Source organism: Phascolarctos cinereus, unplaced genomic scaffold, assembly GCF_003287225.1.
Source record: "Phascolarctos cinereus isolate Bilbo 61053 unplaced genomic scaffold, phaCin_HiC Scaffold_4;HRSCAF=312, whole genome shotgun sequence".
NCBI classification, from domain to species: Eukaryota; Metazoa; Chordata; class Mammalia; order Diprotodontia; family Phascolarctidae; genus Phascolarctos; species Phascolarctos cinereus.
The window spans coordinates 726,487,456-726,511,511 of record NW_027555847.1 but is presented as its reverse complement, the minus strand read 5'-3'; the positions used below and the strand labels follow the sequence as shown (position 1 = coordinate 726,511,511).

Here is a 24,056-nt window from a genome sequence, read left to right as displayed (position 1 = left end):
GCCTGGCACATAACAGGCACTTAATAAATGCTAGTTGACTATTGTTTATCAGCTATTGTTCTCCTTCACAACTAAGAGGAAGGGAAATATGTGTAACTAGTTATAGGATAGAATAGACAAAAGAGGCATTCCAATTAGATAAAATTTTTCAAAGTTTTGCACAAATAAAATCAATGTATCTAAAATCAGAAGATACATATTAGAAGGAAAAATATTCCCTTTAAACATCTCTGATAAAAGTATTGCGTGTAAACACAAAAAGGAATATAAATATGAGATTAAGAGCAATTCTGAAATAGACAAATGGTCAAAGGTTAGGAACAGTTCTCAAAAGAAGAAATAGTTTATCAAAAATCATCTGAAAGATGTTCATCACTAATAGAAAAATTCAAATTAAAATGACCCTGAGGAATCACCTCAATCCCCCAAAATGGGGAGCATATTGTTGTAAAGCATTTGGGAAGGTAGGCACATTATTTCACTTCTGATGAGTGTGTAAAATGATTCAATTCAACAAGAATAAAAACTTGGAATTATGAAAGAAAATTTATTGAACTGCTGGTACCCTCTGACCCCAAATTCTATTCCTGGTACTATACCTCAAATAAGTTATTAATAACAACAAGACCCGTATACTCAAAGAATATTCATAATACCGCTATATGTAACAAAAATCTGGAAACAAAGTCTGCCCAACAATCAAAGAAATAGCTCAACCTGTGTGGTATGAATGTAATTTCATATTACTGGGCTATAAGGAATGAAGGATAATAAAAATTCATAGCACCACGGGGAAAGACTTATATGAAACATTGCAAAGTAATGAAAACTGAGCCAAACTTAGCATACACAATGATTGTAATAATGTTAATGAAGTCAGCATTATGAGGCAACAAAACTCTGGTCAAATACAATGATTGATGTCACTACTATACTATCAAAGGTAAATTAAACATTAATCCTTTCTGTTAACAAGCAAAACCTCCCTAGAGGATATTTGTTGGGAAGTGTCTTTTGTCAAAATGTAGCATTACATTTTTTTAATGGAAACAAAAAAGGGCACATTCATAAGTCTCCATTTCACTGCAAACTAATGTTAAGTAAGATGTTTACTTTCCAGGAAAGCCTTCTTTTAATCATTACATCCATAAGATTTATCTGCAATATGACGTCTTTGATGTCGAGTAAGTCCTGTACTCTGGCGAAACGTCTTCCCACATTTATTACATTCATAAGGTTTCTCTCCAGTGTGAATTCTGTGATGGGAAACAAGGGATGAATTGCGATTGAAGGCCTTTCCACATTCATTACATTTATAAGGTCTCTCTCCAGTATGAATTCTGAGATGTGGAGTCAGTTGTGAGCTCTGTCTAAAGGACATTCCACATTCATTGCATACATAAGGTTTCTCTCCTGTGTGAATTCTATGATGTACAGTAAGTTCTGCTCTCTGACAGAAGGCCTTCCCACATTCACTGCATTTATAAGGTTTCTCTCCTGTATGGATTTTCTGATGGCGAGTAAGTACAGCACTGAGGTGAAAAGCCATACCACACTCGTGACATTTGAAAGGTTTCTCACTAGTATGAATTCTATGATGTTGGGTAAGTTCTGTACTCTGACAGAAGGCTTTCCCACATTCATCACATTCATAAGGTTTTTCTCCAGTATGAATTCTCTCATGGTAAGTAAGCTGAGATCTTCTGCAGAAGGCTCTCCCACATTCTTCACATTCAAAAGGTTTCTCTCCTGTATGAATTTTCTGATGTCGTGTAAGCTCTGAGCTCTGGCGGAAGGCTTTTCCACATTCATTACATTTATAAGGTTTCTCTCCTGTATGAATTTTTTGATGTCGAGTTAATTGTGAGCTCTGGTGGAAGGCCTTTCCACACTCATTACACACATAGGGTTTCTCTCCTGTATGAATTCTGTAATGTATGGTAAGTTCTGCTTTCTGACAGAAGGCCTTCCTACATTCACTACATTCATAAGGTTTCTCTCCTGTATGGATTTTCTGATGGCGAGTAAGTCCAGTACTCAGGCGAAAGGCCATACCACATTCATGACATTCGAAAGGTTTCTCACTAGTATGAATTCTATGATGTTGGGTAAGTTCAGTGCTTTGACAGAAGGCCTTACCACATTCATCACATTCATAAGGTTTTTCTCCAGTATGAATTCTCTGATGGTAAGTAAGCTGTGATCTTTGGTGGAAGGCTTTCTCACATTTATCACATTCAAAAGGTTTTACTCCTGTATGAATTTTCTGATGTCGAATAAGCTGTGAGCTCTGACGGAATGCCTTTCCACATTCATTGCAGTCATAAGGTTTCTCTCCAGTATGAATTCTCCAGTGTTGAATAAGGTGTGTCCTTTTACCAAAGGCTTTGCTACATTCAATACACCGGTAAGGTTTTTCTCCAACATGAGCTCTAAGATGAGATTTAAGGGATGAACTATAATTCAAAGTCTTCCCACATTCATCACATTTATAAAGTTTTCCTCCATTATGAATCCTCAGATGTTGAGTAAGATGTGAATTTTGGTTGAAAGTCTTCCCACATTCATTGGAATCATGTTCCTCTACAATATGAATTTCTTGAGGTCTAATAAGTTTGGTGCTCTGGTGAAGGGCCTTTCCACATATATTATACTCATGAAGTTTTTCTCCAGCATGAATTCTTTTGCTGGGAGAATATAGATTACATGTACAAGGTTTCTCTCTAGTATGAATTTTCTGATGGCAATTGAAGTGTATACTCTGTTGGAAAGTTTTCCCACATTCTCTGTGTTTATAAAATTTCTCTCCAGCAAGAATTTTGAAATGTTGAGTAAGTTGTATCCTGTTATAGGCTTTCCCACATTCAATATGTGCATAAGGTTTCTGTGTAGCATGAATTCTCTGTTGTTGAGTAAGTTGTTTTTTACATAATGTGGCTTTTCCATGTTCATGATGTTTCTTTTCCCTATGCGTTCTGTGATATTCAATAAGGTCTGAATGATAACTGAAATATTTCCCTCTTATATTATACTTAGAAAATTTCTTCTTTGAGCAAATTTCATTATATTTTCTTGGATCTGAATAGAGTCTAAATCCCTTTCTATGTGCATCACTTTGGGGAAGATTCTTTTCTATGAGGACTCTCTGTTGTGGAAAAAGAATTGACCTTACGGCAAAGATTCGACCATATTTATTATATTCATGGCTTCTCAATTTACTCTGTATTTTCCTTTGGATGATGTTTCTTTGATGAGTTTTCTCCTCATCACTCTTCTCCCCCTGTGACTTGGTTTCATATTCCCAAGATTCTCCCAAATTAGAGATGTAAGGACAAACAGTTGTGAGTGTTTCCTGAGATGATTCTTCCACAAGAATGCCCAATTTTTTAATGGGCTTCTTGTTTACAGGTCTGATCTCCCAACCTGAAAGAAAGAAGAAATATCAATTTCCCATAACAAACTTGGTTTAAGCCAAGTCTCTTAATCTTAAGGGAAAAATATCTAAATATCCTTTACTCCCTCTATCACATTCATAAAGAAAAAATAACTCTCAAATTTCAAAAGATAGTAATTAGACAAATAATAAGATCTTACATTTATAGAGTTATTGTGAGGAAAGTGTTTTTATAAACCTCAAAATGTTACATAAATTCAAATTATTATTATAGTCATTACAGCTTATAAAATACTTCACCTTGAACCTAAAACTTTGCAAATGAGAATGAAGTTTACAGTAACTTAGCAACTTACCCAAAGGCACACTGCTAATAAGTTTCAGATCTGGAACTCAAACCAAGTTTTGTGACTCCAAATCCAAAGTTCTTTCCACTACATAATAATACTTCTCTAGTCTTCTATCCCAATGGTCTTTTTTTTTTTTTACTACACTGTTACCTGCTCGTAATGGGATAAAGTTGTTCTCAGCCAGAAATATTTAAGCTATAGACGGATGACCAACAGTTAATGATGATAAGATCATAACAATGATCAAGATAGAACTAAAATGGTAGAGTAGGAGGAAAAATATATAGTGAGCTCCCCTCACAAAAAACCTCCTCCCAGTAGATTCCAAAGTGCACTAACCCAAATCCTCATGGGCAATCTAAGAAAAAGTCAGTGAGTCATTTTTCCATCTGAGGTCAGCACAGAGAGGTCTGCATTCACTGGGGATTAAGTCTGGTCAGGAGTATGACCACGCAGAGCATTCCAACTCAAGGGAGAAGCTGTGCACCAGGGCAAGAGGACCCACACTCCAACCAGGGTGCTGTAGGGCGTGGGAACAAGTGCCAACTGAGAGTTCTGTCTCTCACTATCCAGCCCTAGGTCACAGATCCAGGGCAGACAAAGGAAGGGACCTGTGGTCTGTGGTAGCATTCCATAGTAGTGAGAGTCCTAGAATGTGAACCAAGCAAGGAACAAGTTAAGAAGCAAGCAGAAACAGTGAGGCTCAGACCACAAGGACAGAGCAGGATCACAGTTCCAGTTTCTAGACCAATTTGAATCCCACAGAGAAATAACCTGGACATGAATCATAGATGGAAGGGAAAACTAAACTTTTGTCACTATGAAGCAGTAGAGCTTTCCAGTTGACTGATGGGGGCTAAGATTAGGAGCAGTCTATTGCTGCTTAAACCTAAACACAGTTCAAGAACCCATTCAGCTCAGAATAACATGGGTATGATCAGACTTTGCTCTGGATTGGGCCACTTGGGGAGCACTAAAAGTTTGCATATCCTTAACCTGAGCTGATTCCAAGAGTCTACAATAACACAACACTCAATATTCCAAGGAAGCAGCAAAAGGATGTAGACCTTCCCTACAGAAGTGCCAATAGCCTGGCTCTAACTTAAAGGAAGAACTCAGGAAGTAAGCAAGAAGAATAAGCAAACAGAAAAAAAAAAGAATCGTACCATAAAAAGCTATTATGGTGACAAGGACATTTAAGACACAAACTCAGAAGAATATGACTCCAAAATATCCATAAGTTAAGCCTGAAGGGGAATACAGCTTGAGTACAAGCTCAAATAGAATTCCTGGAAGATATAAAGCAAGAGTTAAAAGTATTGATTTGTTTATATATATATATATATATATATATATATGTGTGTGTGTGTGTGTGTGTGTGTGTATGTATATGTACATATAAATGAAATAAGACTATTAGATGGAAAAATGGAAAAGAAATGAGAACTAAGGAAGAAAGAATTGGAAAAGGATTTAACAACTTAGCATAAGAGGTATAAAACCTTGCTCAAGCGACACACTCTCAGAAAATTAAAATGGATCTAATTAAAGCCAATGACTCCAAGAGACAATAAGAAATATTTAGATAAAGTCAAAATACTGGGAAAAAAAGAAGAAAATGTAAGATATCTGAGGGGGGAAAAAAATCACCTGGATCACAGTTTCAGGAGGAAAAAAAAATTAAAAATCCTACCTGAAAGCTATAACCAAAAAATGAGCCTAGATGTAGTATTTCAAAAAATGCCAATATAACACTGTTCAGATATCTTAGAACCAGAGTACAAAGTGTAAATTGAAACAATCCTCCAGTCCTTACTGGAGAAACCTCTAATATGAAAACTCCCATGAACATTACAACCAAAATTCGGAGCTTTCAGTTCAAATAAAAATACCACAGTCAGAAAGAAGGAATTCAAGTACTAAAGAAGCCACAGTCAGAATCATACAGGATTTAGCAGCCACCACAATAAAGAGGTGGAGAGCTTGGGATATGCTATTTCAGAAAACTGAGGACACGGGAATAGAGCCAAAAAAACCTACCCAGAAAAACTAAATACAATGCTACAGGGAGGGAAATGGATCTTTAATGAAATAGAGGACTTCCAAGTCGGTGGTTGTTCTTCATTCTCAAAGAGGAACAAAATGACATCACTATGTTAGAGTGAAGTCACAGTGTGTCCAGCTGTGGCTGATCAGACTAATATAAGTGACTCATTGATACTTAATGGCATGGGGCAAAGCAAAAGTCCATATGACACTACATTAGAATCTTCCTACCAAATTGAAATCAAACAATGAATAATGACACTTTGGATTTAGCCACTGAACCACATCTGAATCCATCTCTGTGCATGGCACCTCTCCCCCTATTTTCAGAAGACCAGCATAAGAGACTTTATCAAATGCTTGCCTAAAATCTTAAATTATATCTACAGCATTCCCCAAATTGCTAATGTAGCAACCCTGTCAAAAAACCATGGTGTTTAGTTGGGGATGGTGCAGTCTTCCTGAATCCATTTGTCTTTCTGTGATCCATGGACCCCTGGGTAGGCATTTAATAACCGGTGTTTTAATAATTCCCTCTGTAATGGTTCCAGAAATCAAACTGCAGTTTGCAGACTCCATTCTTTGGCCTTCTCTAATTGCAAGGTACCTTCCCCATTCTCCACAGTCTTTGAAACATCACTGATAAAGTCTCAGTAATCACATCGGGCAGTACTTTTAGCAATAGCAAAGGGTGGGAATCTAGCCAATGATCGGTTGTGGCTGAATAAATTTTGGGGCATGAATGAATTATTTCATCATCATAACTGATGGTGATGACGATGATAACTAGCATTTAAGGTTGGAAAAGCAATACTACATTTGGCCTCCAGCCCAAAGCCTTCCCATGTTATCTCATTTAATCTAACATTCCTTATGAACACAGACATAGAGGAGTAGAATCATAGGAAGTGTCCTAAAGAAGAAAGAAGAATCAGAATACACACAGTGCATATAAAAGTATATAAAAATAAAGCGACATAATCCAACAAATACATGGAAGGAAGAGATTCCACAGGAACACTGAGGCAGACATTACATTTGTATTATTATTACTCCCAAATAAATACACACGTTTTTGAATGGGAGAAATTATGAACGGACTTGGGAGATGAGGCACGAGAAAAGCACCTGGTCATGAGGAAACCCCAAAGAAAAGGGACAGGACAAGCTCTATCCTCTGTGGAAACTCCTCTTTCTCTGAATTCGGGGGTGCAAAGGGTGGTCAATCAGCGGACGACCTCTGCTGTGCTGGAGATGAGACTGTATGGACCAGCTCATGTCAGACAGTCTCAGTTCTTCCCTACATGTATGGGGAAGTTTCAGGAAAGCCCTTGCTCCCACATTTTAAAGCTTTCCCCACTTTGAATGGGTACTTAGGAGTTGTAGGAGGTTTTCATTCACTCACCTGGGCAGCTGTTTCTTTGGACTTGCCTCTCTGTCATCCAAGGTGCTTCCTTTCCCTCTAACTGGGAGATGACAGCTGGCTTATTCAATACAAGCCCTGTTCGTCATGAAAAAGGGAAAGTAGTAATGAAAGTAATGCAGAATAAAACTGTCCACTGGGGTGGTGCAAATGAGCTGTGGCGGGGGGTTTGTACTGAATTCTTAGCAAGATAAGGTGCTTGCTCACTTATTCTGGGAAATGAAATTAATTCTGAAATTTAAAGTTCCTCAGGTAATTACCTGGCCAGCTGCAGGACTTCGTCCTGCCCCTGCACTGGGTAGCTAGCCTCCCTTTCCTCACCACTGCCCTGTTTTTCACTCTCTTTTTGTGTGTTCTCTTCCCCCCTCCATTCAATTGTGGCTTCCTTGAGGGCGGGAACCATCTCATGCCGTTCTTTGTATCTCTAGTGCTCAGTATAGTTCCTGGTACGCAGTAGGCCCTTAATAAATGTTGATTCTGACTCTCACAATGGTCATTGGAAAGCAGTCAGAAAGAAAAGCAGTTCCTTTGACCCACTCCCTGCTAAGAGAATGGGAACCTTTCAGGTCTTCAGTTATCTCCACTAGGGCTTTAGGGGATAATCTTAAGCCAGGGAAAAAAGATGGTGGGGGAAATATGACATTACAAAGCGGTAAAAAATGAAGGAAGGACCCAACCCTCTTCCCCCTGAGGACGCCAGTATTTATCAGACCAAAACCAACCCAGCAGCTTCCCCCTAAACAGTGGGACAGCTAGGATAAAACAACAGCCTTGGAGTCAGGAGGACATGAGTTCAAATCCAGCCCCAGATACAGAGTAGTTGTGTGACCCTGGGCAAGTCACTTAACCCTGTTTGTCCCACTACCTCATCTGTAAAGTGACCTGGAGAAGGAAATGGCAAACCACTCCAGTATCTGTGCCAAGAAAACCCCTAATGGGGTCAACGGAGAGTTAGACATGACTGAAATGACTCAATAAAAACAATTAACAAAAGACCTCCACCTGAAAATTCATAGCACAAGTATCCTGCCCTTTGACCATTAAAGAAAAAATAAGACTAACAATCCCTGTTCTGGGCTACTAAATACTAACTGCTCAACAAAATAATGTGCCATAGAGTTCACCGAGAGAGAACCAAAGACCCTTCAATGAGCAAATTTTGAGATCCAGGTTGAAGCTGTCCTTACCCAGGCAGACCAAGTTCTTGTAGTTCTCCATCATCACATCATGGTACAGCTCTTTCTGAGATGTGTCCAGACACCTCCACTCTTCCTGAGTAAACTCCACGGCCACATCTTTAAATGCCACCGATTCCTGAAATGCCAAATATGTTTGTTTTTATAGAAGTAATAGGATTTGGCAGTAGGACGGGGAGACAGGCTAAAGTGTGGCACTAGCCATGTGAATGGAGAGAATTGGATATGTGTGAGAGATGTTGTGCAGATAGAATCAACAAGCCTCAGCAACTCTGCTTCTAAGGTTGTAAACCTAGGTGACTAAAAGCATAGTGTTACACTCAGTACAAAGTTTAGGTGAAAAGATGATTTCTCTTCTGTATATACTAAGTTGGAGATACCTCTGGGACGTGCAGTTTGAAATTTCTAGCACGCAGTTGGTGATGTGGCACTGAAGATAAGGAGAAGAACTAGGGCTGTCTAACTCTTGGAGTGGTATACAGGGAGAGGAAAATGGAATCCAAGGGAACAGATGAGGTCACTAAGAAAGAAAGAGGGTATATGGTGTCAAGATATTAGGAGACATTCAGTTTCCCAGCACCTTTCAGGAGCAGAGGAGATGAATGGTAGGAGTGGCTCATGGGTGGCCTTTGGCAAGACATAATTCTACCAGAGGAACAATTCTCAAATTCTCTGCAAACTTTGTGTTGGTTTCAGCACAAGGTGCTATTGTGACTCCAGACATGTTCTTTTTCTAGATCTTGCCTTGAATTCCTATTCACTTATTCTACAAATGATACTTTTTTTAAAATAAAGATTACCTTCCCCACTGTACTCTATAGTAACACCTAACATATCTCAAGAATGGTAAAAATAGTCATGAAATCAAACCAAACAGAGACAATTACATGGTTCTATGTACTCATTTCTGAATACAAATAACATACAATGCCTATAGACCCATTGGGAAATTTCAGTGGTGAAAGTGCAAGATGAACAAATGTCGAACAGTTGTTTGTGGGCTCTTTGGAAGGGAAAGAAAGTGGAAGAGTTGGAAATCTATTGTTTGTTCTACTGTTTGGAATTGTGGCTTTGACACGTATCACTCATATGAGCCCAGGTGAGTCATTTCACTTTTATATGCCTCAGTTCTCTCATCAATAAAATGGAGACACTATTATTTGCACCATCCACAAGTACTTGTGAACAAAATGCTTTGCAGCATAATCTGAAATTTTGGTAATACTTTACTTCTTCATCCTTCACAGAACCAAGCTCAATATTCAATTCATAGGAGAAATGGATACTTTGATAATATCAAAATTTTTTCAAGAGAAACAAAAGGTCAAGAATATTAAGGGTAATAATGTAAAAAAAAGTGGGAAGGAAAGGAGTCTTTCAATAGCCTATTTCAAACTATACTACAAAATAGTAATCAGTAAAATAATTTAGGAGTTGTTAAAATACAGTGGTCAATCAATGGAGTGCAATAGGTACATATTATACCAGGAAGAAGGGAACAAGCCTTTATTAAACCCCTATTATGTGCCAGACATTTATTAAGCACTTTACAGGTATTGCATTTGATTCTCAAAATCCTGAGAGGTAGGTGCTATTATGATCCTCATTTTATAGTGGAGGAAACCAAGGCAGACAGGTCAAATGACTTGCCCAGGATCACATAGTGTGACTACACTGAGGCTGGATTTGAATTCAAGTTTTCCTGACTATAGACTCAGTATGCTATCTAAAGTGCCACCCAGTTCCCTACAAAAGCAAAGAAAGATGGTATCATAGTGTTACATAAATTCAAAGACTCCCAGTTACAGGGACAATTACTATTTAAAAAAAAATTCTTAGGAAAATTGGATTGCTGTCTTGCAGAAATTAGGGTTAGACTAGCATCTCAGACCATATACCAAGATAAGCTCCAAATTCATACATGACTTAGATCTAAAATATTACATTATAAACTAATTAGAGGGTCAAGGAAGAAATTACCTTTTATACCCATGGATAGGGGAAGAGTCAATGACTAAACAAATGATAGAACCACACAAGATAAAAAGGGCAATTTTGATTATATAAAATTTATTAAAAAGTTCTTGCAAGAACAAATCAACTAGAGTCAAAGTTAGAAGAGAAACAGATAAATGCAAAAACTGAAGAAAACTTCTCATATATGCAGTATATATATACACACACACACACATATAGCAGTATATATAAAGTATATATACTTTTCATATGTACAGTATATATAAAGAACTGGTTAAAATTTACAATACTAAGATCCGTTCTTCAAAAGAAAACTGTTCAACGACTATGAAAAGGTGGTTTTCAGAAAAGTCTAAACTATCAACAACATGAAAAAAATGCTATAAATTGCTGTTGGTGGATCTGTGAAATGGCCCAGCCATTCTGGAAAGCAATTTGGAGCTATGCCTCCAAAGGTACTAACTGTTCATATCACCTGACCCAGTTATAGCTACTACAAGGCTTAGACCACCAAATAAACCAAAGAAGTAGGAAAAGGACCTATATGCACAAAATATTCAAGTAGCTCTTCTTGTAGCAATCAAAAACTAGAAACTAAAGGGCAGGGGATCCTCATATGGGAGACTAGTTAAAAAATTAAGGTAAAAGAATTCAATAGAATATTATGGAGTCATAAGAAATGATAAAATGGACAGTTTCAAAGGAAATCAGGAAAAGGTCCATAACCTGATGCATAACAAAAGGAACTAGGAAAGCTATTTTTAGTGCCAACAACATTTAAGAACTCTGATTAACGCATGACAAACCATGAATCCAGAAGACTGACGAGAAAACATTCTGTTCACCTCCAGGCAGATAGGTAATTAACTTAAATGCAGAAAAAGACATCCATCTTCAGGCATGGTCAATGTGGAAATTTGTTTTGCTATAGTATACATACTCATGATTAGGGATTTGTTTTTCTATTTTTGTTCATTCAGTGGGGAGGCATGAAGTATAAATTTGTTTAAAATTAAATTCATCGCGTAGACTGATGGGGGGATTAAGTGAAATAGAGTTATCCCTTCCACATCTCGACTTTCCTTGTTATGTTTTTGCTGTATCATGGGTTGGCATAAGAACTTACATGGGAATTTTGAGGGAGTTTTTCAGAAGTTGCAGACAATTACGCAAAAGCCAGCAGATGACACAGAAAAAGTTTAGAAACTCAGAAATGCATAAAATATGTGTATAGTATCGTATGGTATCAACATATTTTATTTTTTAATGCCACAATAATTCAGACTCCTTTTCTGGTACAAAGGGAGTGCCAAAACATTTTCCTCAGATTTTCCAGATGATGAGGGCTCTAACCCCTGCAATATGGAAGGGATAAATGTAATATAAATGAAGCACTTTGAAAACCATTAAACACTATATGATATTAGCTACTATTATTATTCTTCCCTGGTGCATGAATTTCTATACAGAACCTATCTCTTTGATATATAATGCCACTCCATTTTTTAATTTGATCTGTTTCTTTTGAATAATAGATTTTCTCCCTTTCTTCCTTCCTCTCTCAGCTATTTGCCAGTCGTAGGTCATGTCCTAACACCTCAGTGATTTTTAGAAGGTCTAATTTATCTTCTTGAATTATCTGTCACTCATAATCATCATTTATGTATAAACATCTAAGGCCAGGAGCTTCATTACTGCCCCTCTCATCAGATACTGTCACTAATGGAACATAGAGGATAGTCTCAGAACTAAGAAGTCCTGGGTTCAAATCCTACTGCCTACATATACTGGTTGTAGACTTTTGGGAAAATAACTTAACCTCTCAATACTTTGGCAACTCTTTAAGACTGTAAGTTGCAGAGAAAAGGCTAATCAATCAATATTTATTAAGTGCCTACAAAGTGTCATGCACTGTGCTAAATGTTGGAGCTACAAAAAGAGTCAAAAGACAGTCCCTGACCTCAAGGAGTTTACACTCTAATGGGGAAGAGAATATGCAAACAAATATATACAAAGCAAGCTATATACAAGAAATGGTAAATAATTAACAGAAGGAAGGCACTGGAATCAGGAGGGATAGAGAAGGCATCCTATAGAAGGTGAGATTTTAGTTGAGGCCAGGGAGGTTAGTAGTTGGAGCAGAGGAGAAAGAGCATTCCAAGCATGGAGGACAGCCAAAGAAAACGCTTGGAGGTGAGAGATGGAAGATCTTGTTCACAGAATAACCAGGAAGCTGGTGTCACTGGATTGAAGAGTACATGATGGGAGTAAGGTCTGAGAAGACTGGAAATGTAGGAGGGGGCTAGATTACAAAGGATTGTGAATGTCAAGAGTCTTTTGTATTTGTTTCTGGAGGCAATAAGAAGCCACTAGAGTTTATGAGTAGGGGAATGCCATGATCACATTTGAACTTTAGGAAAATCACTTTAGTAGCTAAATGGAGGATGGACTGGAGTGTGGAGAAACTTGAGGCAGGCAGATCCACCCAGAAGCTATTGCAAGAATCCAGACATGAAGCGATGAGGGCCTGCACAAGTGGTGTCAGTGTCAGAGGAGAGAATTAAGTGTAATCAACAGGTACAGGTAACAGACTGAATATGGGGTGTAAGAGATAGGAAGGAATCCAGGATGACTCCTAGGTTGTAAGTTTGAGAGATGGGGAGGAGGGTGTTGTTCTCTACAGTAATAGAGAAGGTAACAGGGGCAGGGGGAGGATTTAGGGAAAGAAAATGGGTTCTGTTTTGGCCATATTGAGTTTAGGGATGGCTACTGAATATCCAGCTCAAGATGTTTAAAAGGCAATTGGAGATGAGAGATTGGAGGTCAGCAGAGAAGCTGGGGCAGGATAGGTAAGTTTGAGAATCAGCAACATGGAGATGGAAATTAAATCCATGGGAGCTGATGAGATTCCCCAAGTGAAGTAGTCTAAAGGGAGAAGAGAAGAGAGTCCAGAACAGAACCGTGAGGCACACCTACAGTTAGAGGGCATGATCTGGAGGAGAATCCAGCAAAAGAGAAAGGGCAGGCCTGGTAAGATAGGTAGAGGGACATCAGGAGACAGTAGTGTCCCAAAAACCTAGAGAGAAGAAAGTATCAAGGAGGAGAGAGTGATCAGAGGAAAGGTCGTTAGATTTGGCGATTAAGACATCATCATAACTTTGGAAACTGCAATTTCAGTGGAATGATAGTGTTGGAAGCCAGAGTATAAGAGGTTAAGAAGAGAATAAGAGGAGAGAAAGGGGAGCAGATGGAGGAGTTTAGCTACAAAGGGCAGAAGAGACATAGGATGGTAACTGGGATGGAAGGATCAATCTTCATCAGCAGATGGAATTTCCTCATTTGGAAGTTCCCAACTGATGAAATCACTGATGAAAAAAGGCCAAATCCCTACTCTATATAAGGATTTTTTTTCCTTTGTCCTGCTTGTTCATCTCTGTTATATTTAGCTTCTAGATACATATGGAGTTTTCTACCCCTTCTACCTTTCAATTTAAATTCCTTGATTTATTTTGAATTGAATGTTTTAAATGGCCTTCCTCCCCTGATAAGCACCCATTATCTAAGGATTTAAACTATATTTTGAACTAAATGTTTCTGGCAAACTAATTCTAGCCATGGGGCTGATGGATACAAAAAAAGCATTAATTCCAAGTTGTTGCTTGTTGGTTTTTTTTTAAACATTCCTCGATAGACTTTGTTGATTATCTGTCTTACAGAACTCTTTAGCCTTAGGCTTTACCATGTGCTTTGAGTTTCATTTCCACGCAACCCAACTCAGATGAGGCAGAGCCCTTCTTGCTAGAGATTTAAGATGTAACAAAAGAGGAGCAGTTACTGTCCCAAACTGTCTATGGCTGCTCCTGCCTCTCACTTCCTCCTAGGCCCTGATCAAGTGTGTTAATAAGTAGACTGTGGGCTGGTGTTGGTTCCCTTGGAGGCTGGAGAATTGCATGGGTATGGAGGATACATACATGGCCATACTTCTAAAAATACTTTGTTTTATGACATTATTTCAAAATAGAACTTGAAGATCTATAAATGTGACATTTTAATGAAGAAATGCTTGAATAATTCAAAGATCCATGATTTTATCACTGCTTTCTCTGAGGTCACTGCAAATACAGAACCTTACATTGGATGATTAGATATAATTTCCTGTGTAATCATTCAGTGTTAGCTGATAGCATGAATAGTTTGTTAAATGGAACGAGGCGTTCGCATTATAAAAACTTAACCACCAGGATGCTTTGACAAATGTTTGGCCATCAAGCAGCATTGATACCTACTACCCTGACATTATATAAATGAATAGGATCATGAGCTGGTGAGCCATACTCACCCTGGCAGTTCTTCATCCCATGGAAGGGGTACATAGGGGAGGTGCCTAGGATTTTCACATAGCAGTCAGCCTTGTCTCTCTAAGATACACTGCTATCTGGTTGGTCACACTGACCTACTCCCTGAACTTACAATAATTCACTCATCTGTTATCGTAAAACGTTGTCATAAGGGAATTGACTGTCCCCAGGAATGTCTAGACATCTTGGATAACATAAACATCTTACTCTTGGCATAGAAACAATAAGGGCAAGAAAACAATGGCTAATAAAACATCTGCCCTGTGTAGCCTATCCCAGGCAGTCCACAGATGCTACATAGCTTGTTCTAAACCCATTAGTTCTAGGGAAAGCACTGGTTGCTTCAGTTACTACATCTGTGAGCAGGCAAAAGACCAGACAATACAACAGCATTCCATCATTGTCTGACTTCCTTCAGACAGAGTTAGTGTTTAGGTGAAGGAGGAGCCCAAATCTCTCACATACAGCACAAAGCATGCTCTTTGAATGTAGTACCAACTAGAACTCATGACAGCTGTTGCTTTTGGGTTTAGTGTCCTATCCCTGGAAGGCATCAGAGTGCTTCTCAATACTGCTAGCTAATTCTCCTAACACAGGGATGTGGGCAGGGACAGGCCAGAGATAGAAACACTCTCCCCTCCAGCCACCATCTTGCCTCTTCTATCTCTCATTCATTGCTGCTCTTTTACCCTACATTCAAATTTACTATGGTCAAGATGTATGTTCCCCCTGTCCCCAGCCCCAGCCCCTTCATGTCTAATGCATTTACCTCACCTGTTGTACTCCACCTTGATGATGTTTTATCACTTCTACCTGCCCTTGTTCTCTCACTCCCCCACTCCATGCAGGAGGGAAGTACAAAGAGTGAGAGTGAGATGGAGATGAGTGATTACATTGGGTGAAAAGAAAAGTAGGAAGCAATCCCTAAGGAGTACATTACCTAGGAAGATGACATAGTATTTTGGAAGGAGAGTTCTATGTGGACTCAAGGGACCTGAGTTCAAATCCAGACTATGGCCTCTGGCAAAGCATTTCCCTACTTAAGCCTTTGGCTGAACAATAGCTAGATTAGATGATCTCCAAGCCCTTTGCCAGCACTAAAATTAGGATTCGTTGAAGGTTTATTGGATTGTGGAATATGAGGAAAACGTGTCCATACTTTGAGAACCAACACATTATATTAGGAAAAAGGAAACTCTCACTTACTTGGGGGTCCTTGGCTGGAAGAATCACGGGGCCCATTTTATCTTCCTCAGTACTCCCCTTATTGGGGGAAATGTAGAGATGTAGGGAGATAAAGCTAGGGAGGAAAAGAGAACAATAAGAGAGAGACATAGGCCATAGCGTACAGCTCCCAAAATCATGGTGCTATAAATTCTTTGCCCCTTCTCTGTTCAAATTAAGATCAGAGAGAACCCATGGATGGCCTAGCAAATAGGATATCTGTGTTGAAATGCAACTTCCACCCTTCCTACCTATGTACCCTTCCTACCCATGTGAACATGGGTAAGTCACTTGCCTCTTCTGAGCCTCAGTTTCCATATCTGCAAAGAAGGAATAATGATAGCTACTGTACCTTGGGTACAGCAAATGATAGGACTCAAATGACATAGTGTATGTCAGGTGCTATTTAAATGTATTATTATCATTATTATCCTATTCTCATCTTTTGAATGGCATTTGAATAGCTATGGTCAACATGCATTTATCAAGCATTAGATTATGAGCTTCTTGAGAGGGGGGATTGTTTTTTGCCTTTCTTTTTGTTCTGAGAATGAACTCATATGATGCCTGGAACATAGTAGGTGCTTAATAAATATTTAATAGCTAAGTACCAGCTGTGTGCCAGGCACGGTGCAAATCACTGGGTATACAAAGAAATACCAAAAGCCTGCCCCTGATCTCAAGGACTTCACAGTCTAGTGTGACAACATACAACCAACAATATAAAAAGTTTTCAAAAGGAAGTAATGAACAGAGGAAAGAGACTAGCCCTGAGGGAGCTTGGGAAAAAGTTCTTGTAGAAGGTGGAACTTCAGCTGAGACTTGATGGAAGCCTGGTCCTGGGACAAGTCACCGTCATGCTGGTTTTCATTATTTTGTGCTCTGTGTGCAAAGATACTAAGGGTCACAGATTTCTGAGGTGAGAGAATTCAGCGTCCATTTAGTTCAACCCACGTGCCCACATCAATCTCCACTACAATGAATAAGTCTTCCAATCAATCATTGCTTTCCAACTATGACCAGGAGTGAGGTTGAGGGTGGGGGTGGGGGTAGGGAGAGAAGGAATGCTTAACCCTTAAGCTAGTAAGACCATACAGGATAAAATAGACAACTTAAATTACAGGACATTGAAAATATTTTGCATGAACAAAATGAACACATCTCAGATAAAGGAAATTGCCTACTGGGAGAAAGAGAAAGAGAGAAACAGAGACAGAGAGACAGAGAGAGACAGGGATACAGACAGAGACAGAGATCTTGACTTCACATCAAGAAAAACTCCTGAACACTTAGAGCTGTTCCAAAGTGGAAATCCTGATGGGGCCCCCTCCCAGAAGGCCTTTGAGCAGAAGTAGGGGATATTATGGTAGGGATTCCTTTGGTGTATTCTTTGGACTGGATGACTGCTGAGGTCCCTTCTATGATTCAGTGGCTTTTCTGAGAAGATTGAAGAAATCCACAGGTCTCAGTTGCCTTCTTCCATCTTTCACTATTTCTTAGAACCAGTCTCTCCTCTTTATCTCCTCTCTCAGGGAAAGAAGTCTCTTGACACTTTAGAAAGCCAAATCCTACTTGGCCTTTGATTTCACTACAGGTCACCTTCTCCAAGATCTAGCTTCAATAATCATATGCTTTCTCTAACTGGGTATCTTATGCCTTACATCTCCCACTGGGGCAGAGCATGTCCCCTCAGTGAAGGTAGTGAGGGGCTGGACCTGGTCTGGAGCAGGTGTCTTCCATCTGCCCCAAAGCAATGGCTTCCATCTGGACCAGCACAAGGCAGCTTCCACTGCCTGCTGCCAGTTTTGGTACACTGGATAGAGTGCCAGGCCTGGAGTCAGGATGATCTGAGTTCAAATCCAGCTTCAGATACTTACTAAATGTGTGACCATGAGCAAGCAGCTTAACTTTTCTAAGCCCCAGTTCCTTTATATATTAAATGTGGATAACAATAGCACCTGCATATTATTTTGAGGATCAAATAACACCTAATTATGAAGCCCTTAGCACAGTGCCTGGCACACAGTAAGCAATATATAAACGTTAGGTATTCCAGCCTTCTCAGGTGAGAAGACTTCCGACCACCCACACCTTCGTGCCTTGAGCCTTCAGTCTGCTGCAGTGTGTCTACTGAGGAAAGGTTGCTAAGGGCCTGGTGAGGCATCTTTTATCTGTTCCAAAGCAACTGCTTCCATCTATACCAGCACCTGTTGCCAGTCCAATCACCCAACATGGTTGTGGAGAACTTTCAATGCAAAAACTAACCTTCCCTTTCACTTCAGCCCTCACATTTCCTGTTGTAGCCATCCTCTGAGGGAATGGTGGTGGCACCCTCCACTCAATGATGAACATTTTCACACCTGGTCATACCATTCACATGCCAGTGACTTTAAACTTCTGTAGACCATCATCCATACCACATTGCATGCCCCTTACCACCCTATTCCTCATTACCATCCACCCCAAAGTTTCAGCTTACGTCACCCAAATCTTCCGCTGTTCTCTCTGGAATTCCTGTTCCATAGGTGACGAATCTCCCTTCATCTTAAATCTCCTCTTCCACTCCTTCCAAATCTTCCTATCTTTTACTGAAACCTGACTTCCCTCTGATAACACAGGGACCTTGGCCACCCTTTCCAGTACTCTCTGCACCTTCACTCATTTTCCTTAGCTCACTGATTGATGTGGGGGAGTTGGAATACTCCTTGCTCCTCATTTCCACGTCCAGGTTCTCCTTCTTCCTCCATCACTCGGTAACCTCTCCTCCTTTGAGGTACATGTTATTTAAATCTACCACACAATCAAAATCCCAGTAGCTGTTGTCTACAGACCCCCAAGTCGCTCCCCTTCCTTCCTCACAGAATTTGATGCCTGGCTTACAATTTTTCTCTCCTCCTAACTCCTGGTCTCATGCCAGGGGACTTGAACATACATACTGATTCTTCCTCAAATACCGAACCATTCAGTTCCTCAACCTATTTGCCTCTCATGAACTAGTCCTCCAACCAACCTCAGGCACAGACAAAGCTGGCCAAACTGTTGGTCTTGCCATCACTCACAAATGTATCATCTCTATTTTTAGGAATTCTGAAATCCCCTTGTCTGACCATGATCTACTGGCTTTTCATCTCTCTCTCTGCCTTCCCTTCCATGACCCTACTTCTTCATCTTCATAAGAGCTCCAAGCCCTAGACCCCCTCATTTATTTCCCAAGTCATCTCCCCTGTTGTGGCCCCCTCTCATCTTTTTTCCATCTTGACCCTCTGCTGACCCAATTCAACTCTGTGCTCTCTTCCTCTCTTCAATTACTAGCCCCCTTATCATATTACCAATTATGCCAGCTAAGCCTCAGCCTTGAATCACTGCCACTATTTGTTGCTTTCACTCTTTTTCACAGGCTGCTCAGTGAAGGTAGAGAAAAAACACAAATATTCTGAATGGGTCCACTACCAATTTGTAACCTCAGCTGGGCCCTTATTGCTGCTGGGCAATCCTGCTATACCTGCCCTATCAATTCGCTATCCCACTCTCCACAGCTACTCTTCCAAACCTTTTCATCCCTCCTCAAACTTCCCATGGCTCCTCCTCCCCCAGCTCTCTCAGTTAAGGATTACCTCATATTTTATTGGGAAAAAAAATGAAGCCATTTTCTGGGAACTCCCTCTTCTCCCCACTTCCTTATCCCCTGTCACTCACTTGTCTTCTGCCATTCTCTGCTCCTTCACCCCTGTCTCACAGGATGAAATGGCTTTATTGCTTCCCAAGGCTAACCTCTCTACTAGTTCTAGTAATCCCATTCCATTCCTTCTCCTTCAGTAGATTGCTCCCTGTGTTGTTTTTATTCTATCACTCTTTTTCAATCTCTTGCTGTCACCTGGCTCATTTCTTACTGCCTAGGAACATGTTCATGTCTCCCCTGTCCTGAAAAAAAAAAAAACAACCCAACAACCCTCACTCGATTCTTCCATCCCTACTATTGTCCTCTATTTCTTCTGTTCTTTGTAGATAAAGTCCTTAAAAAGGCTGCCTACAACAGGTGCTACCACTGTCTCATGTCCCACTTACTATCTGGCTTCCAACCTTGACATTCCCCTAAAACTGTTCCTCCAAAGTTTCTAATGATCTCCTAGTTGCCAAATCCAATGGCCTTTTCTCAATCCTCATTTTCCTTGATCTCTCTGCAACCTTTGACACTGTTGATCAGTCCTCCTTGAAAATATCTTCTCTCTGGGTTTTCAGAACATCACTCTCTTCTGGTTCTCCTACCTGTCTGACCTCTTTCTCCATTTCCCTTTGCTGGATTCTCATCCATCTCATGCCCTATAAGTGTAGATGTCCCACAACATTGTGTCCTGGGCCCTTTCTTTTCTCCCTCTATACTATTTAACTTAGTGAGCTCATTAGCTCCCATGGATTTAATTACTCTCAAATGTCATCCTATCCTGCCCCAACCTCTCTGGTGACCTCCAATCTCACATTTCCAACTGCGTTTCAGGCATTTCAAACTGAATATCCAGTAGATATTTTAAGCTCAGCCTGTCTAAAACCCAACTTTCCCCCGTAAACTCTCCTACCTCTTACCTACTGTCAAGGGCAATACCATCCTCCCCATCCCTTGAGCTCCCAACCTAACAGTCACCTTCAACTCCTCACTATCTCTCATGCCATCTCCTTTTCCAATCTGTTGCCCAGGCCTGTTGATGTCACCTTTGCACCATCTCTGCATCATTTCCCTCCTCTGACACTGCCCCCAACCTGGCCCAGGCCCTCATGGCTTCGACTGTTGTAACAATCGGCTGGTGGGCCTGACTGCCTCAAATCTCTCCCTGCTCCAATTCTTCCTCCACTCAGCTACTAAAATGATTTTCCTAAAGTGCAATCCTGAACACATCACCCCTATACTCAGTAAACTTCAGTGGTTCCCAAACACTTCAAGAATCAAATACGAAATCCTCCATTTGGCATTCAAAGCCCTCCATAACCTACCCACTTCCTATCTTTCTGATCTTCCTATACCTTACTCTCATGTCACATCTTTTTACCCCTTACACCATGTATTCTTTGTTCCAGTGACATTGGCCTCCTGGCTCTTCCACTAACAAGATACTCCATGTCTCAGCTCTGGATCTTTTCTCTATTATTCATGCCTGGAATTTCCATCTCTCCTCATTTCTGCCTCCTGCCTTCCTTTAAGTCCAAACTAGAATGTCATCTTCTGCTGGAAGCCTTTCCTAGGCCCCACTTAATTCTTAGCGCCTTACCTCTGTTCATTATTTCCCATTTATCCTGTATATGGCTATTTTTGTATATGTGTTTATTTGCTGTCCCCCTTGCCCCAGGATTGTGAGCTCCTGTAGGTTTTTTGCCTCTTTTTGTATCCCCAGCTCTTAGCACCTGCCTGGCACATAGCAGGCAATTAATAAATGTTTACTGATTGATTAATATTCTCTCTTATGAACATCCAGCCTTCTCTAGGGGCCTCCTTCTGCCCTCTCCAATGCCTGCCCTAAGAGATTACCTCCCACCTACTCTGTATATCTTAAATGTACATAGTCAATTATATTGTCTCCACAGCAGACTGAGAGCCTTTGAAGGGGCAGTGAAATCAAGGAAGGCTTCTCCTGAGAAGCCCCATAGACTTAGAGGTGGTGCACAGGTGAAGATTTATTAGATGAGCCCTGCCCTCATTAGAGACAAAAGTACAGTCACCTGCCCACTAACTGGAGGTGGCCCAGGATGCAGTGGGGATCCTTGGCTTTTTCATTTTCCAGCTAAGATCCTTAACAGGTCTCAGTTTGACAGCCAAACAGAGACCTGTTAAGGACTGAAGCAAAGAATGTCCTCTTAAAAAAAATAGACCTGGGAGGGGGAAGACCCTCAGGGTTTCTGGCCAAAACAGAAATAATTGCTATTTACATTCATTCTGGGATAAAGAGGGCCCAAACAATGGCCAAGTCTGGGACCTATTACCAGAGAGACAAAACCAGAGTGCTTTGGGGTTAAGGCAGGTGTGCAAGAGAAAAGGAGAAAGAAAGAAAGAAAGAAAGAAAGAAAGAAAGAAAGAAAGAAAGAAAGAAAGAAAGAAAGAAAGAAAGAAAGAAAGAAAGAAAGAAAGAAAGAAAGAAAGAAAGAAAGAAAGAAAGAAAGAAAGGGAAGAAAGGAAGAAAAGGAAGAAAAGAAAGAAAGGAAAAAAGAGAGAGGGAGGAAGGGAGGGAGGGAGGGAGAGAGAGAGAGAGAGAGAGAGAGAGAGAGAGAGAGAGAGAGAGAGAGAGAGGCGGGTGGGAGGGAGGGAGGAAAGGGAGAAAGAAAGAGGAAAAAAGAAAAAGAAAGATGTATGTTGCCCAACTGGCCAATTTCAGTTTAGTTCCTAGTGAGCAGCTCCTTTTCTGCTCATAGAGATTGCTGTTTGTCCTTAGTTCTTGAAGAGGACCAAGGCAGCAAGAAAGTGATGCCAAAAGGAATGTAAACTTTAATCTCTGAATTTTTTTTTCTCCTTTTCTCTTACACACCAGCCTTAACCCCAAATCACTCCGGTTCTCAATCATTGGCCAATAATAGGTCCCTGGCCAAGCCCACTTTGGCCATTGTTTGGGCCCCCATTGGCTCAGAGTGAATGTAAATAGCAATTGAGCAATTGTTTCTATTTTGGCCAGAAACCTGAGGGTCTTCCCCTCCCAGATCTTTTTTTTTTTTTTAAGAGGACATTCTTTGTTTCATTTCTTATTAAGCCTTAATCGCTGAATAGGCTTTACCTCAGTCAAACTGAGACCTGTTATGGACCTTAGCTTGAAAAGGCCAAGGATTCCCACTGCATCCTGGGCCACCTCCAGTTGTCCTGGTCTATATCTGGCCACTGGACCCAGAAGGCTCCGGAGTGACAGTGAGGCTGGTGGCCCTGCGCAGCCCTCCCCCACTTAAATCCGATTAACTTGCATGTCACGGCATCGCCTCCCTGCTGGTCCTCTTCCAGAACGAAGGAAGAACAGCAGCACCCGCCCGCCTCGCGCCCCGCCCCTCTCTAGATCTCCAGTCCCTCTCCCCCATCTCTGCCTCAGTTTCCAGGCCTACCTGGCGGTGTAAGGCCACAGACGAATTAATCAACTCATTTCTCACCACTGCTGAAGGCTGCGTGCGTTGTTTCCTTTTCTATACCGCAACATAGATTGATTTTTGCCCAAGGGCTGGTAGAAGAGATTTGTTGCTATGGCGACAATACCGCCCCCCCCTTTTATCCCCGCCCTCTGAAAGACCCGCGGTTGGAGGGGAGGAACTGCAGGAGCTGTCATTCGTGGACATAATGGCCAAATAAAGGCAATACCATAGTCCAACCTCTGCCCAGTGTCTATTTCTATGAGCTGACGTTTTATCACCAGGAGGGATTTGTAGTATCCTTGGTGCTCCCGTTGTTTCTGGTGCGGTTACATTCTATATATTCCTTCAGTGGTACGTTGTACCCACTAAGTTTGTATTTGTATCCATTGTGGCTATATCCTGTTGGGCGAGGAAAGAGGGAGAGGAGACGCTGGAGCCAGGACTAGCCTTCCCTCCCTCCCTCCCTCTCTTCCTTCCTTCCTCCCTTCCTCTTCCTTCCTCCTCTACTTTCTTCCTCCCTTCCTCCTTCCTTCCTCCTTTCCTTCCTTCCTTCCTCATTTCCTTTCCTTCCTTCCTTCCTTCCTTCCTTCCTTCCTTCCTTCCTTCCTTCCTTCCTTCCTTCCTTCCATCTCTCCCTCCTTTTCTTCCTTCCCTCTCTTCCTCTCTTTCCCTGCCTTGTCAGTTGGAAGACACTAAGAATTGCAGAGAACCAGGAGAGACTTCTTGAAGCAGGTGCAATTGAAATGAGTTTAAAGCAATCCAAAAGAAGGAGGTGAGTGTAGAGAACACTGCTGTGCAAAGACATCATACCAATGGGAGATGGAAAGTCGAGTACAGGGAAGAGCAGGCTCATCCATCTGGCAGTAGTACAGAAAGGACAAGCACCCGTGGAGTCAGCCTCGAAAGGTAGTTTTGCATGACAAACAGAATTTTGTGTTTTCTTCTGAAGGCAAAGGGAGCCACTGCAGCTTCTCCTGAAGATGAGACTTACTTGGC

General features: G+C 40.8%; 1 protein-coding gene across 1 annotated transcript; it reads right to left on the bottom strand.

Annotated features, from left to right (window-relative positions):
- Positions 1–564: 564 nt before the first annotated feature.
- On the bottom strand, positions 565–23,241 carry LOC110202523 (uncharacterized). The gene is made up of 5 exons (XM_020978726.2): positions 23,037–23,241; positions 15,951–16,044; positions 8,401–8,527; positions 7,196–7,291; positions 565–3,423 (listed from the first exon to the last, which is right to left on the bottom strand). Exons 2-5 carry the CDS (start codon positions 15,984–15,986, stop codon positions 1,133–1,135), a joined length of 2,550 nt encoding a protein of 849 aa, XP_020834385.1. The 5' UTR covers positions 15,987–16,044; positions 23,037–23,241; the 3' UTR covers positions 565–1,132.
- Positions 23,242–24,056: the final 815 nt, after the last annotated feature.